Below are 14,670 nucleotides of genomic sequence, written 5' to 3'. Positions count from 1 at the left end.
CCTGCAAGCCAGAAATAAAAAACCACAACTGGTGCATTTCTCATGGATTGTTAACTTTGGAAAAGATGCACAAATACCTGTTAAAGGCAGGGTGAGTCAGGATGGAATTTCCATTCCACAGTAATAGCAATATTTCATCTTGCTCAGGGAAGAGTTCTCCATTTCACCCTTTTTGCTCTGGCTTTGCTGTAGTTCACTGAAATGACAAAATGCAATGCTCTGATTTCATTGAAATACAGCATTGATGTAATTTTGCAGTTACCTTTGTGATGAAGTTGATAAATTCTGACGAAATTCTTTAATTTTGCTTAGTCAGCGTTTTCCAAAAGGAGCATTTCCAGTGGGAAGTTTTTAACACTAAGAAGAAAGGCTTAGGCTGGTGTTCAAAATGGAAAGGAAGACACTGGGGAGGTTGATCTGTGTCCTGTTACTGACCTATTTAGGTATGGTGACTGTTACTGTGGAACTCCACTCACCCCCAGGCTGCTGCAGCACGATCTGGCATTACAGAGGCATTTGGTGGGAAAAGGAAATGACCCAGATGATCCAGTACTGAGTTTAAGAGGGGACAGGGTTTGTGGAGGTACTTCCTTGCAAGTGCAGGAAGCAGTGACACTCAGCACCCTGGTTTGCCACCAAAGGCAGCAGGGCAGGGCCTTTTCCAGGTCCTTCTGTGCCATTGCTGACTTGTCCAGACCCAGTTCAATCATCTCCACGTGGGCCTGGCAGGTACCTGGGAGATGTGACCTGAGGTGCATCCGTGTTGTCTTATTTTTTTTCCCAAATATTACCATTTAAAATGTAGCCTGTAAAGATGTTGAAAAATGAGCCAGTAAAGATGTTGAAAAGTGAGCTGAAAAATGAAAAATAAACATGCTAAAGTGAAAACATATGGCAGGTGCAAGTTACATGCAAACCTTATAATGAATTCTGAAAATATACTTGAAGAATGAGATCTGCAAATGCTTCTAGTCTGGATGGCACATATTAATGATCACTCCTATGTGCACCACGATGTTTGCCAGATCTAGAAGCACAGTTATGCTGGTGAACTTCATTAATCATTCAATAGCCTGAGTGTAATAATGGGCAAGAGGGTTGGTAGTGTCAAGTATTCTCTAAATTGTGCTTAACAGTTTCAAATGAGGGATGGATGACCTGGCTGCAGCAACTGAAACACTGAGCCTGAATCTACATTCAAAGCAGACATGAGTTTCAGAGATTTGCGAATGATCAATTATCACTATTTTTTGTTTTTAAATGTCTTGCTTTCCACATCTCACGAGCTGATGGCTCTGGAAGCAAAAGTTCCATTTGTTCATTTTTTTCTGGCACAAATCTGATCAGGAATTACCTCAAAATTTCCAGCCTCTTTTACTAGACCAGAGACACTGGGACAAGCTGGCACAAAGAACCCACCCTCCAACGCTTCCCCTTTTGCCCAGCGCCTTGCCAGCCACGCGGCAGCACGTGGCAGATCCAACCAGCCTCCTCAACCTGGCTCTAACATGCCTTTCTGCTTTTTCTCCCCAGAGCTTTGTCGTCCGTGGTGGCTTTAGGAGCCAACATAATCTGCAACAAGATCCCCGGGCTGGCCCCCCGGCAGCGCGCGATCTGCCAGAGCCGCCCCGATGCCATCATCGTGATCGGGGAGGGGGCGCAGATGGGCATCAATGAGTGCCAGTACCAGTTCCGCTACGGCCGCTGGAACTGCTCTGCCCTGGGAGAGAAAACGGTCTTTGGACAAGAGCTCCGAGTAGGTAAGGGTGTCTCTCGTGTGGTGCCGCAGGGATGGGCTCCTGGGGGCTGGTTTGCTTTTCCCTTTCTTGCTGTGCCCCCGCAGAGGTTCATAACCCTCCGTGATCTGCCCAGAAAAGTAACTGGTAGGAGACAGGAAATCTCTAGGGATCTGCAGATGAAGTCACTCCTATCTGTGCAACTTCATACCCAGCACTGGCCCAGGTGCCTGCACAGCCATCCATCAAGGCCGTGAAAAAATATTTCCCAATGTTGTCTTGTTAGAGGTTGCCATGATAACTGTGGTGCACAATATGGCCAATCAAAAGGGAACTAAAATCAGCTCAGAAAAATCCCTCTGCAGACTTCCCAAAAGCTTAAGAAATGGGAAGGTCCCAAATAATTGATGGAAGTACTGTGCATAAGGCACTGGCCTTCCAATATGTGGCAGTGATACATTTTAGTGTTGTTGTCATACTGGAAAGAAAATACTGGGTGTGATTTGAGGCAGGAAACCTATTCAAAGAAAATAATACAGGACCTTGGTCTGACAAGCTGTTAGCTGGCAGAAGTTAAATCAATCACTTTCCATTTACCCTATGTCTGATATTATTTCAGAGGGGAGATCATGTATATTTTTTTCCAGCACTGAGATCATTATTTTCCTCATCACCCAGCTGGGTATCCTCAGCCTATTCCTGACCTTTTCCCTCTGCCCCAGGGGCTGCCCACTCCCCACCCCCCCATGTCTGCTGCTCTGTGTTGTGGTGTGTGGCTCTCACAGGGGCACTCGCTGTGATACTGTCCAGCTCCTCAGCAGGGTTGTAGCCTCTTCTTGTGTCCCATTTTGATTTGGGTGACAACCCTCGAATTTAATGGTTCAGGTGAGTCTTGTGCCTCCAGCACAGCTGAGTGTGGTCAGACACAAGATCTCATTGAAACTGCTTCAAAAAAAAGGCAAAACATTTCATCTGAGCAAAGAGGAATCGACTAACACGGTGCTTTGCTGTCAGAGATCAAGGCTTTGGGTTTTTCCCTGACACCCTTGTGAAATGAAGGCCAAAAGCTGAGGTACACCTCAGTCCGTGAGGGAATGGAATATTTTTTCAAAGAACATGCAAGTCTGAGAATCTGGCAGAGGTCTGGGTGTTTTAAGGGCACAGTGGCCCAGCTGTAAATTGTTGTGATGGAATAAATCCATTGGCATCAGGGGAATGGACTTACATTAGCAGGAAAACTGTCATATTCTGTGACCATTACTCCACACCAGATCACAGAAGTGGAGAGGGCTAAAACTAATGATGAAAAGAACTGGTAAAGCAAATCAGTGGCAAAAGTCCGAACTTTTTGAACTTCAGAAGAAGGCTTGGTAGAATTTACTTTTGATGCTGAAAAGCTGGTGGTGAGGAATTTGCTCATCAGTGTCTCTTCCTGCATGTGTCCTAAGATAATTTCTAATTCTGTTTAGATAATACTTTTTGCCTAACTTTTATTTCTGAAAGAGTATAAGTGGAAGGCTTTAAACATTCTCAAGACACCATGTACAGGAAATAACCTAATATTTGACTTCTACCTTCAACTTTGAAGGTGAACCAGAAAAAATTCTAGTCACTTGTCTTGACTACTAGAAGCACAGGTCTGGTCCTCCTTGGTTGGTATTACACTTGTTTGCCTTCAGCTGATGTCCAAAATCATGCTGCTGCCAGAAAACACAGAGCTGCCAAGCAGGGCCCTGTTGTACTTGTGCATGCTGTGTTTTCACCTGCCAGAGCCTGCAGGTGTGCTCTGACCTTGGGTAAGGCAGGGATCTTAACTTCTGTGAGAGCCCTGAGGGGGCACTCTGGAGGGTTGTACCAGAGCTGGTGCCATCACTGAGCTTCCATTTCTGCTCTCCCTCCTCTTGAAGCTGAAGAATTTGTGCCTCCTCAGCTCCACTCAGCTCGTGGGTGATAATCCTCTTCACCACAGTCCTTTTGTTCTCAGAAACCTTGGAGCGCAGTCCAAATGCCTGAAGAGGACTACAGATTGTGCTTTTGTTTTTACTCTGAATGTTTCCATGCAAAATAAGAGCTACAAGGAACAAAAACTATTTGTCATCAGGATGGGCCAGCGATCAGGTTGGTCAGGCTGTACCAAGTTTGAAAAAAAAGGGTTTTCTTGAGCCATTGTTCAAGCCATATTTACCAAAATGTTCACCAGATTCTTGACCTCTTCACCAAACCTGGGTGGCTTTTTTGCAGCTCTGAAAGGCCTGATGTGGAACCTAGTGGGTTCTTTTATGGCTTAACCCAAACACAGACAAAACTTGGCAGTTGCAGCTGAGTTCTGCTTTGACATTTGTTGGGTGTGAAACCACACAGACTCCACCGGATGGAGAAGGTTTACATGACCCCTTCCAGCCCAGCCAGATGACTTCCATGCAGCTCTATAAAGGATCTCATAATTCACATGTCTTTATTTTTTTATTAGCAGAGTAGCACCCAGAGATGATGAGGTCAGTATCTAGGAAAAGGGCAGGGTTTAGGAAGTGGTGTTATTAAACTAGCAAGGGGGAAAATGGTAAAAGAGGGACAAAGGTTTAAAACCCCAGCACTTAAGGGTGCAAAACACTTGTAAGCGTGAATAAACATGAATATTCACATGTCTAACAAAACACATCTGTGTCTGACACATGCAGAAACACTAAACCAGCCATTTGGTTCTGCCTGAACAGACTGAAGAAAGGATTAAGACTGAAAAAGACAAGCATATTTTTCACTTCATCCCAAAGGAAAGCTTCATCCCAGAACCACTCAGGGAGATGAACTTTGAGTTATTCAGGTCACAGGGTGGGGAGGGCAAGTAAGCCATGGTAACATGGTATTAATTGCTCTCTAGCTCTGTGGGAGAGAGAGGAGCTGCTCTTTAGCCACTAGGACAGGAGTCTCCCACCATCACAGACAAGTGCAGAATTATGGTTATTCTAATTTGTGTCTTGATGCAACACTTCTTCAAAATGGAAAGCAAACCCCCAGACTGACCCAACGTGAGGTTTCTCCAACACATGTGCCTCTGTTGCTACCACCACCTCTCAGGGGCCATTAACTCAGAGCGTCTTCCAGCCACAACTAAGCAGCAGCTGGAAGGCACAACGGAGGGACAGATGTCCCCCCTCCTGGGGATCCTACTGTGCCAGAGGGAGTCCTCAGTTTGTCAGCTCAGCTGGATGGGCAATGAGCTATTGGTTCAAAGAGGTGCTCCAGTGAATGAGGGCTGTACCACCAGTACATGGAATCTGTATTAAAAACACTTGAAATAGTCCAGAGGACAGAATAACAACTGTAGAAATAATGTTTGGCATGGGGCATTCATGTTGGTGTGAAAGATTTATAGCAGCTAGAGATAAAAAATGACAGAGAAAACTAAATTAGTAGGATGAACAAAGGCTGCAGCATGGGATGAATTAGTCAAGCATTGTATAGAGCTTATTTTGGTACATTTATAGCTGGGAACTTTTCCATAGTCATGCCATCCCCACAGCAAAGTCAGCCCTGCGCTCACTGCACTCATCCTGTCCCTGTACATGTGTGTGTCACCTTCCTGCACTCATCCCTAGTTCTCATGCCAGCTACTCACATCATCTTCTGCACTCTCCACTCATTCCTCCTCCTTTAAGCCTCTTCAGCAAATTACCTCCTTAAAGATTACCTGTTTAACAGATGGATTCAAACATTATCTGGTTGATGACATATCATCAGCGTTGAAAGATAATTGTCTTCTAACATTTTGAAGGCCAGACCCTGATCTGGATGGGTAAAGCCTCTGATCTCATCAGGTTATTGTGCAGAGGAGCTGCAGCACTGGGGACCAGTCTCTATTCCCCCAAAGGATGGGCAGAGCAATCTGTCACACACACCTCTGAAAGCTGGAAGCAAAGAACTCCATGCAAAGAGAGCAGGCAGGGCAGGCTCTGGAGCGTCGAGTCCGAATCAATAATGGAAATGAAACCTGCTGGTTGGTCTTTGGCAGTGGATTATTCTGGCTAATTATTTGTGCATTTACCATTTCCACTGCAATTCTCCAAATTGTAGGTCTTATAAACAGACAGTTGTTACCAGTGCTAAATCCAGGTGTTTTGAAAAATGTGTCTGTCAAGATATCAGAAGTGATCTGTAGCTGTCTCCTCTCTCAGACTCGTGATGTGGAAAATGGCCATGACTTAGCAGTATTTGGCCGTGTCATTGATGCCATGATTTGGCAAATCATTGAACTGGACACCTGACAGGGACACACCAAGAAACAGGCCAAAGCCAAGGGAGTTTGGAAGTTGGGCTTTCTTTTTTTTTTTTTTTTTCTATCTCTGACCTTTTGTGTGGGTTTTCTGCAGTTTTCTGGTGTGTTGAAAGGAAGCATCTGAAGTTACAGCCCTGCTTGCTGTGGGGGTAGGAAAGGAACCATTTTAAGAACCTTTCTGTCACCTCCCATTGGCTCAACTTTTGATCCACTCTCCTGGCAGAAAAGGGGAGGGATGAGAGAAAACACCTTCAGTTTTAGAGACTAACAAAATGTAAGCATGGATTTTATTAACTGAAGAGGACTTCACAAGTTATTTTGAGAAGCACAATCAGAATATAAAGTTGAATGTCACAGTTCCACACAAGCATGCACTCGAATGCACACACAAACACCTCCAGTTTCCAACAGAGCACTAGGAAAGGGAGGGGGACAACTTCTGAAGGCAAGATACTCATAAAAAACAGTGATTCTTTATTTGCAGTGGAAACAGGTAACACTGTAAGTCCACTCTGGATCCCAGCCTTTTAGCTGCAGGTCTGAAATGACATGGGAATTGGGCATGGGAGATGTGTAAGTGATGGCATCATGGACAAATGGTTGGCATCTTATCAGACATGCTGAGGGGGTGTCAGTCAGTAAATTATTCCTGGTTCAGGCCATATATAGGCTTAATTAAATTTGGATTCCACATATGAATCCAGTCATTTTTATTCTGGGTTGTGATGATGGTTTAGCCGAGATGCCAAATGTTCATAGAAACTTCCTACCAAAAATGGGAGGAGTAGAGAGGCTCATTATTCTCCAAAAATGGAAATTCATGTCCAGGCAGATAGATTAATCCAGCACAGTAGTGTCTAGTGTGGTATGAGTTGGCCAACTTGGAAAGCTTGACTTTCAGTGTGAGCAGAAAACTTCCAACACATGAAGACAGGCGGCATTCCTAGGAATGCTTTACAACCATAGTGTGCTTTAATGCTATCAGCAAATCAATAAAGGGAACCATAAATGAATCCAGACAGCTTGCTAAAGTAAGTACATTTCTAGCTCACTTTTTGCCTTTCTTTCCTCTTGCCATTTCTTTCTCTACTACTTTATGTTCTCATTTTCTATTTTTTTAAAATCAACTTATGTTGTTTGCTAAATATTTGTTAATGCTTAGCAATATTCATATATCAGGTTGACTGTATGTTTATTATTCTAACATCTGTGTATTTATTATGGGAAAATCTATCTTTACGGACTTGTGCTATATCCAATAAAAACAATATGGGGGAAAGAAAGGAATTGTACAGCTGGAAACGATTTGGAGGGGAAAATGAGTTGGAATTAGATTATTTTAAATATGATACAGAGCAGGGTACACACTTCACCGACGGAAAGGCAGTAATTATCTTTGTCATAGCAGTAGGTGCTATGATTGGTTTAGGCATTTGTCAGCCATTGGGAACCTCAATTGCACAGTGGCTTTTGGACCTAATGTGGAAAAATTTCGGGGGTTTTGTTGTTGTATAGCATGGTCCCAGACAACAACGTCTGTCCTTTGAGCGTTAAAGCAACTGATCAGAAAGAAATTTGTTTTCAGTAATTTGAACTGGATGTTGGGTGCTAGAATTGGGTAAAAATCCTTCCAGTATGAGGGATGGCTTCGCAGGGCACAGCATCAGCTTCCAGCTCCTAGTGCAGAGAGCTGTCTGGGATTCCAGAAGAGAGGGGCACAGGATGCATTCAATCAGCTGAAATCTGTCCTAGGAGTGTGGGCAGCTCCAGGAGACAATACAGGACCAATAAAAACCCTGTCTCTATTGCTCACACAGCAACCTGGAGTGACTGCAGATGCCCATCTCCCAAAATGCCATGTGGAGTCATTGCATTTGCAAGTGTGATTTAGTAAACTATAAATACCATGGCAAATTTAATGATCTGTGGCTTATGCAAGGATAACCCTTAACAGAAGCACAGTGGTGCATAACAAGATGTATTTCTTGGTTATTTAGAGAGGGAGAGTTTTCTCATTATAGGCCTGAATGAAAAAAAAAAAAAGCAAACAAGACATGTATAATGAACTACCACCCATATCCCTGGGTAACTGGCCAGCAGGCAGAGACAGGAGGTAAAGAGTAAAAAGCCCCAAAATCTGAGGCCATCCTCAGTGTGCTCATTCTGCAGGAAAGATTTACCACACTGCAAACAGTCACTGCAAAGCCTCCTCTTAAAACGTCTCAAACAGCACCTCTAATTTTCACAACTGATATGTTGTTGCTGGAAGGAGAAACAAAAATATCCTTAACCTTAAGGCTATCCAGTCTATTTGTTCTGGCTCTTTGGCTCTGTGCTGCTGCCCCAGGGCCGTGGGGATGCCCGTGGCCATCCCACGAGCTGTCCTACAAGGGCAGGAAGGCCTGGCTGGGGCAGAGCTGGGCTGTCCCCCCACAGTGACCCCAGGGGCAGGGAGGGAGCACCCCCAGGCAGCCAGGCTGCCCCAGCAGAGCAGTGCTGCCCGTGCCCTGCAGCTCAGCTGAACCTCAGCTGTGGGAAGGAGGGTGTGATAATCTGGAGCTCCAGGGCAGAGTGTGTGAGAGGGCATTTCAGTTTGCATTATCATCTTCGCAGGAAATGGAGGAGCTGATCCAAACACTTCATACTTTCTGACTGCACAAGGGTGGATAAGGTTTTTGCTATCACAAGTAGCAAAGCAAGACAGTAACCCAAACCAGAATAAGAAAATAAACCTCCCAGCTGGCGGTAGCTGACGTTGTGAAGGAGTGGTAAAAAAGTTATGAAACAACTAATGTGCTAAGAATTTATATTATTTTAGCTGAGGTTCAGTCTCTTCTACATTTCTGTCACTTGGAGGTTTTTAGAACAAGAAAAATATCTTTCTATTCTAAGGAAGTACTGTTGTATTAAAGAAACATCCTATTGTGAGAGGATGGAGGATTCCCAGCTCAGTGAATCAATTTGAACATTTGTGGGAGAAAATTTCTCTGTGCTTTAAGAATTTCTGAGATGCCACAACCTCATAATGATTTGATGAGGCTTTAGTAATGTTTTCAAAACACGCTGTAAACCAGAGATGAAAATATAAACATAAATGGACACTACCATTTGTAAATTATGAGCTGACAGTAATAACTTTTGTTTGACTTTACTATAAAAAATGTCAGCTTGCTACATTAATTTTATCATCTCTATTTCTTTGTCTCCCTATAAAAGAAATGCCTATAATATATAATCTGTAGCATATAATAATTTCTAGTATGTAATATTTTCTAGCTATTAATAGATAGATTTTTATATATCCCAATTTATCTTCTCCACTCCCTAGACTTTTTGTAAGGTTTTACTGTCTGGTTCAAGTGTAGCTCAGTTGTGTTTTCTTTTCCCTCAAGGGTCATGAGTTTGAAGAAAAGCATAAATTCTCTTAAATTCAAATGTTCTTGTTGCCATTTAAATATCTACCTATTTGGCAGCAGACTTGCTTCAAAAGGCAGATGTCCTTATTCCAAACATAGCACTAACATGGTAATACAATTACTTGGTGAACTCTGTGTGGCTTGCAGCTGGATGAGAAATGGTGGATATCAACCTGAATGAAATCTGGAATTTCCATTCTAGGGAAAGGGCCAACTTTTAAAACTTCTGTTTCATTCCATTTGTACATATAAAAATGAAGATTTTTCTTGGAACAGGTGCTTTTCTGTAGACATTTTCAAACTTAAATACACTGATAAAGCTGACTCTGAGCAGCTCCATTTTGGTTCTCAGTGCAGTTAACTGTAAATTTGTGAAGTGCACTGATGTAAGTGGATGCAGAGAACTGTCCCTGGGCACAGCCAGGTGCCTGGATCTCAGGAGCTCTGCTCTCCCATCTCCCAGGGGGACTCCAAGCTGAATGGCTGCATAACACCCTGCACAGCTTGGTAAGAGACATCACATGCCACGACACACTGTCTGCCTGTGCCCCTAAACCCCAGGGCCTCCCAAAAACTGACTGACATGGGATGGGCTTTGGAACGTCCTTTCCGTGATTCAAAACTAAATGGACCTTTTTCTATTGCATGTAATAGCTCCATTTAAGTGTCAGTCTGGAAAAGAACCCTTTTGTTTTGTTTTGAGAGGGGTGGGTAGCCATAGTTTTTGGCATTCTGTGGTCACCCTGATGTACACGTGCTTACCTGTACCTTTTAGGTACGGGGGTGTGTTGTGGGGCCCTACAGGCCCAGTCTGTGATGACCTGCAACTCTGACCTGCTTGGCACTGGCCACAACAAAAGTCCTCCTTTCCTCTTGCTTTTAACTTTGCCTTTAGCTACTCAGGAAAACATTTTCCATATTACTTTTCTGGTCTGCCTTGGCATGAGTGAGTCAGAGGTCCTGTGGAAAAGATAGCATGCAAATTCTAGGCTACTATTTTTTGAATACTTTGCCGAAATTTGGACACAGGGCTAACTGTGCATAGCAACTTCTAGTTTGGCATTTCCTTACTTCCAAGTGCTTCCAAGGAACATTAATGCTCATTCAGTGCCACTTTTTTTCATGTCACTTTGTAATAAAATTGCTGGGTACAAATGATCCATAGCAGGCTGACTCATTAGTTACTTCACCATCTCAGTCCTATTGGGCAATGACTTACAATGTAATGCATGCTTAGAACAGGAAAGCAAATAACATTTAAAGTCACATAAAGTGGGGCTGGCCTTCACCCAAAATGACAGGAGCCAAATTCTGGTCCTATTACTGTTGGAGAAATTTTGCCACTGGTTTCACCAGGGCCACTAAAAAGCCTCCTGGCTTTTGGTTACAAGCAGAAGTTGAAAGCAAAGCTGAATTTCATAGCAGGGACTCAGCTAAAACCCAATTAATTAATTGGCAATCAACTATACAACATCTGACTTTTTAAGCACAGAGCAACTTGGCAAACAGGCAGGTGCTGCCAGCCCTTGCCACTGCAGGGGCAGTTCTTTATGGAGGATGACAGGTAGTGCAGCCAACCTGGAGATCCTGCAGTAACTCGGGTTCTAATGACTCGGGAGATTCCCCGAGCTTTACTACTGCGGTTAACTGTGTTGTCAAGAGCTCTTCCCTAGAATTACAGATGATAGGTTTGGTCATCTAGCTCAACCTCTACAGCAGGCAGGACAGCTAAACATAACATTAGACTTCAGAGTTACATATGTAGCAGCATCCCTCCCTTTCCTCCTCTGTTCTTTGGGATACATTCTGCTTGGTAAACCATCTGTTTCTAAATTGAAAAGCCTGAAATGCACAGCGAGGCAAGAGCAAACATTACGAAAAACACACTGTTTGTTGATCTTCGCATTTTGCTTTGCAAACAAGCGTTCAGGACCCAGGCTTAGATCACTGATCCATGCCGGTTGCTGTCGTGCCTCCAGTCACGAGCAATTTCTTTTCCTAATGAAGTGGCTGATGTATTGCACAATATTACATCTGACAAATACCTTATTTTCCAATTGACAACATTTCCTTTGTGCGTATCGTGCCTGACTTTTTAGCCCTGGATTAAATTCTGCATGACTCCAGTTTATTTCTCACTGATGTCGAAGTACAATATTACTTGAGAGAGGAGACAAGTTGAAATGAAAGAAATAAAGCAAGTCAGCAAGAGAAAAATGAACTTACAACTGTAGTTGCAAGGTAGTTGTCCACTCAGGATTCAAACTGGCCAACAACTTCAGCCCTGCTCTGTTTCCCCAGTATGTGCTCAACTTTAATCCTTCCATTTTAAGTCTTCTTAAAGAGTCTTCAAAGGTGTTTCACTTTAAATGCAGAACCAAGTGGTCTGCAGAATATAGAAGTCACTGTGAAAGGCAGCATGTGAGACTGAGCTGATGCTATGTGCTTCTGCCCATCCTAGATCCACCTGAAGTGGTTTTAGGAGACAACTTTATAATGCTCTCTCTGCTGCAGAGGCTCAACCTGTGATTTCTGGGATTCTGTGAGAAAGATGATTCCTAAGACTTAACTAATGTCAGTTAAATGGGCTTGGATTGCTGAGGAGTCTTTAAATAGTTTGCTTTCACCCCAGAAGCCTTGCTGGTGCACTGGGAGAGAACACTGCTCTCTCTAGGTAGAAGCTCAGCAGACATGGACCAAACTGCTGTAGACTTGAGAGCTCTTTTGAAGTTGCCAAAAAGAAGAAAGTTTTCTCATGGATCATGCTTTAATTTTACCTGTTCACTCATTTCTTAACGAAAATGTGGAAACTCATTTTCTGCCTGGTTCAGCCTCCACCCACCCTGTTCAGAAGAGATCTCCATGCAAAGTTCCATCTGACATGGTCAATGCAACCTTGCAGTTTCTGAGGGCAATGGCACAAGAGATAGCAGTGATTTCTCTCTGCTGCTGAACTCATGGCCTTCAGACAACAAAGGCAGAGAAATGAGGAGCCCCTTCCTCACTTCTTTCCTTTGGCCCAGTTTCATACCACACAACTGCAGGCATTTGCATGAGATGTCCAAGATAGGAACCTAGTCAGCCTGTATTCCTTGTATGGTCAGAGAAGAGAGAGAAGCTCTTCCAGGGGGTGATTTGGATCTTAATTGGGCTGTATGATTGTCCCTGTTGCTTATCCTGGAGCTTAGACTCCCTAATTAGGTATCAAGCTTGTTAATACCTAATTTTTGTTTGTCTATGAAATTTTTCCACCTCTTTGTGTATGTTTCTCGGGGAGCATGTGGTCCTCTCATAAAGTCATACCTGCTTGCCCCACACAGCAGACATGGAAACTTGATCCTGATTTAAAGTCCTACCTATTCTTAGTACTCATTCACCAGTAGCACCTACAAAAGTTGTCTTAGCTGATGACTTTCAGACAGATACTGGCAAAAAAAATAAAAGTGCAGCAACCACAGGCACAGTTCCACCACTGCTCTTTGGAAATTTAAGAAGTGGGAGTCCAAAATTACCACCAGATGGTGCACCTATTTAGCAAGTGACAGAGACATGTTCCACAAGAAAGGGTAGCCACAGCCTCCACCAACCCATCAAGTAGCTTCCCCTGCTGTTTATTCTCAGCTGTGATAGAAATTGAATGTGTTTGAAACATGGACCTGCTGGCCATACTATCCTGTTACATTTAATATGGAATATGTTTCCAATCTTCGTGATGGAAGCCTTTCAACTGCCTGGTTAGGGCCGTGGGGAAGTGGGAAAAAGCATAGCAGACCTATGAGTGCATGTAAAGGGAGAAGGGAAGAAAAAGAACTGGGCCAGGAGCAGCAGAAGCTGGGCCTGGTGAAGGGCAGGAGCAGGAGCCCAGAGTGGGAGCCCAGAGCACTCAGCTCAGCTGGGGCAGTCCCTGGGGCAGTCCTGCCTGCCAGGGGCAGGTACCTGCCTGTGCACTGGGGAAGGATGATCTCGGTGTCTAAGGCAGTAGCTTGGGAACCTGCCAATGCCAGTGTCCCAGGCAAGAACACACAGGGTATTTATTAACTGTGTGGCAAAGGTGGTGAACTTCCCTCAGCAGTTCAGTGGGTTTTACTCTCTGACTGCTTCTCATGCCTGAGCACACGTCAATAGCCATATATTTTCTGCCATACTTCTAGCAACGTCACAAGACCATGTGATTCTTTCAACTAGATTTGCTGGACATCAATATATTATCATGTGTAGAAGATGAGAAGTTATCTATTCTCATTCAACTCTACTTCTTGCTTTAAAGAAAATTCTAAAGTAACAACTAGGTTCCTGGTAATCCTCCTCTATGAAATTGGTGCAAAAGAAAATATTGTAAGTCTCTCATTCCTTTGTATAGATGTGTCTTTTACTGCTTTCTATTCTTTTGGTGTGTTTTAAATGATGCCATAAATAGAATTAGGATATTGATAGAGAATTATTAAATAGAAAGATTGTTCTTTTAATTACAGCTTGACCACTAAAGGAAGGTCTGAACTTAAAATTTTCTCTGAGCAAAAAGGGTTAAGATTTGAACATTCTTTAACCTGAGAAGTATTAATGAAGAATGGACAAAACAGTTTTCCTTTCTCTTTGTCCCAGCTGAGAGGAAGGTGTCACACCAAGAAGCTCATTACCATTCCCTTCCTTTTTCACATATCTTGTGGTTCCTAGTTCAGTGTGAGAACCATCATTTTATGGTTAAAGCATGGACAGGAGATAATGGACTTGGACTCTGTTCCCAGCTGTGCCTTTTCTTGTGACCTTGGGCATGTCACTTCCTACCTGGCTGTCTGGATGACTAATTTCAGTGAGGAATTGCAAGGTTTAATTAGTGGGGACTAGCCTCCACTTAAAACATTTGGGACATATCCTCAAAGATGGTTGCTGTAAAGTCTTCCTATCCAAAGAGAAGGCAAAGGACAGAAATGTTGGGGGGGAATTTGGTCTTCTAGAAAGTGAGTCCTGGCCTGAAAAAAGACCACACTGAAAAACCTCAGTCAAGAGGTCTGGTGGGATTATTAGCTTCGTTTGCATAAGAAGAAAGTTTGGAAACCTTAGCTAATTGTCCACAAAGAGCCTGAACTCAAATTTCACAAAGAGAAAATACTCAACTAATGCTCAGTACTTCCGTGGAACAGCAGGAAAAGAATAAAGCCCACTGGGAGAGTAACTGCTGGTTACTTACCGTATGTGCTTGATTGTCTCAGTAAATCTCCTGTCTGAGACCCTCTTTTTCCAGCTG

At 43.4% G+C, this 14,670-nt stretch overlaps 1 protein-coding gene across 1 annotated transcript in view; it reads left to right on the top strand.

Annotated features, from left to right (window-relative positions):
- WNT7B (Wnt family member 7B) overlaps positions 1–14,670 on the top strand; it is a 75,757-nt gene that overhangs the window by 38,163 nt on the left and 22,924 nt on the right. The window contains exon 2 of the mRNA XM_029963737.1: positions 1,534–1,760. Within this exon, the coding sequence (XP_029819597.1) occupies positions 1,534–1,760 (227 nt within the window). The remainder of the gene's footprint in view (positions 1–1,533; positions 1,761–14,670) is intronic.

Source organism: Manacus vitellinus, unplaced genomic scaffold, assembly GCF_001715985.3.
Source record: "Manacus vitellinus isolate BGI_N305 unplaced genomic scaffold, ASM171598v3 scaffold_104_pilon, whole genome shotgun sequence".
NCBI classification, from domain to species: Eukaryota; Metazoa; Chordata; class Aves; order Passeriformes; family Pipridae; genus Manacus; species Manacus vitellinus.
This window is presented reverse-complemented; position numbering and strand designations above follow the sequence as displayed.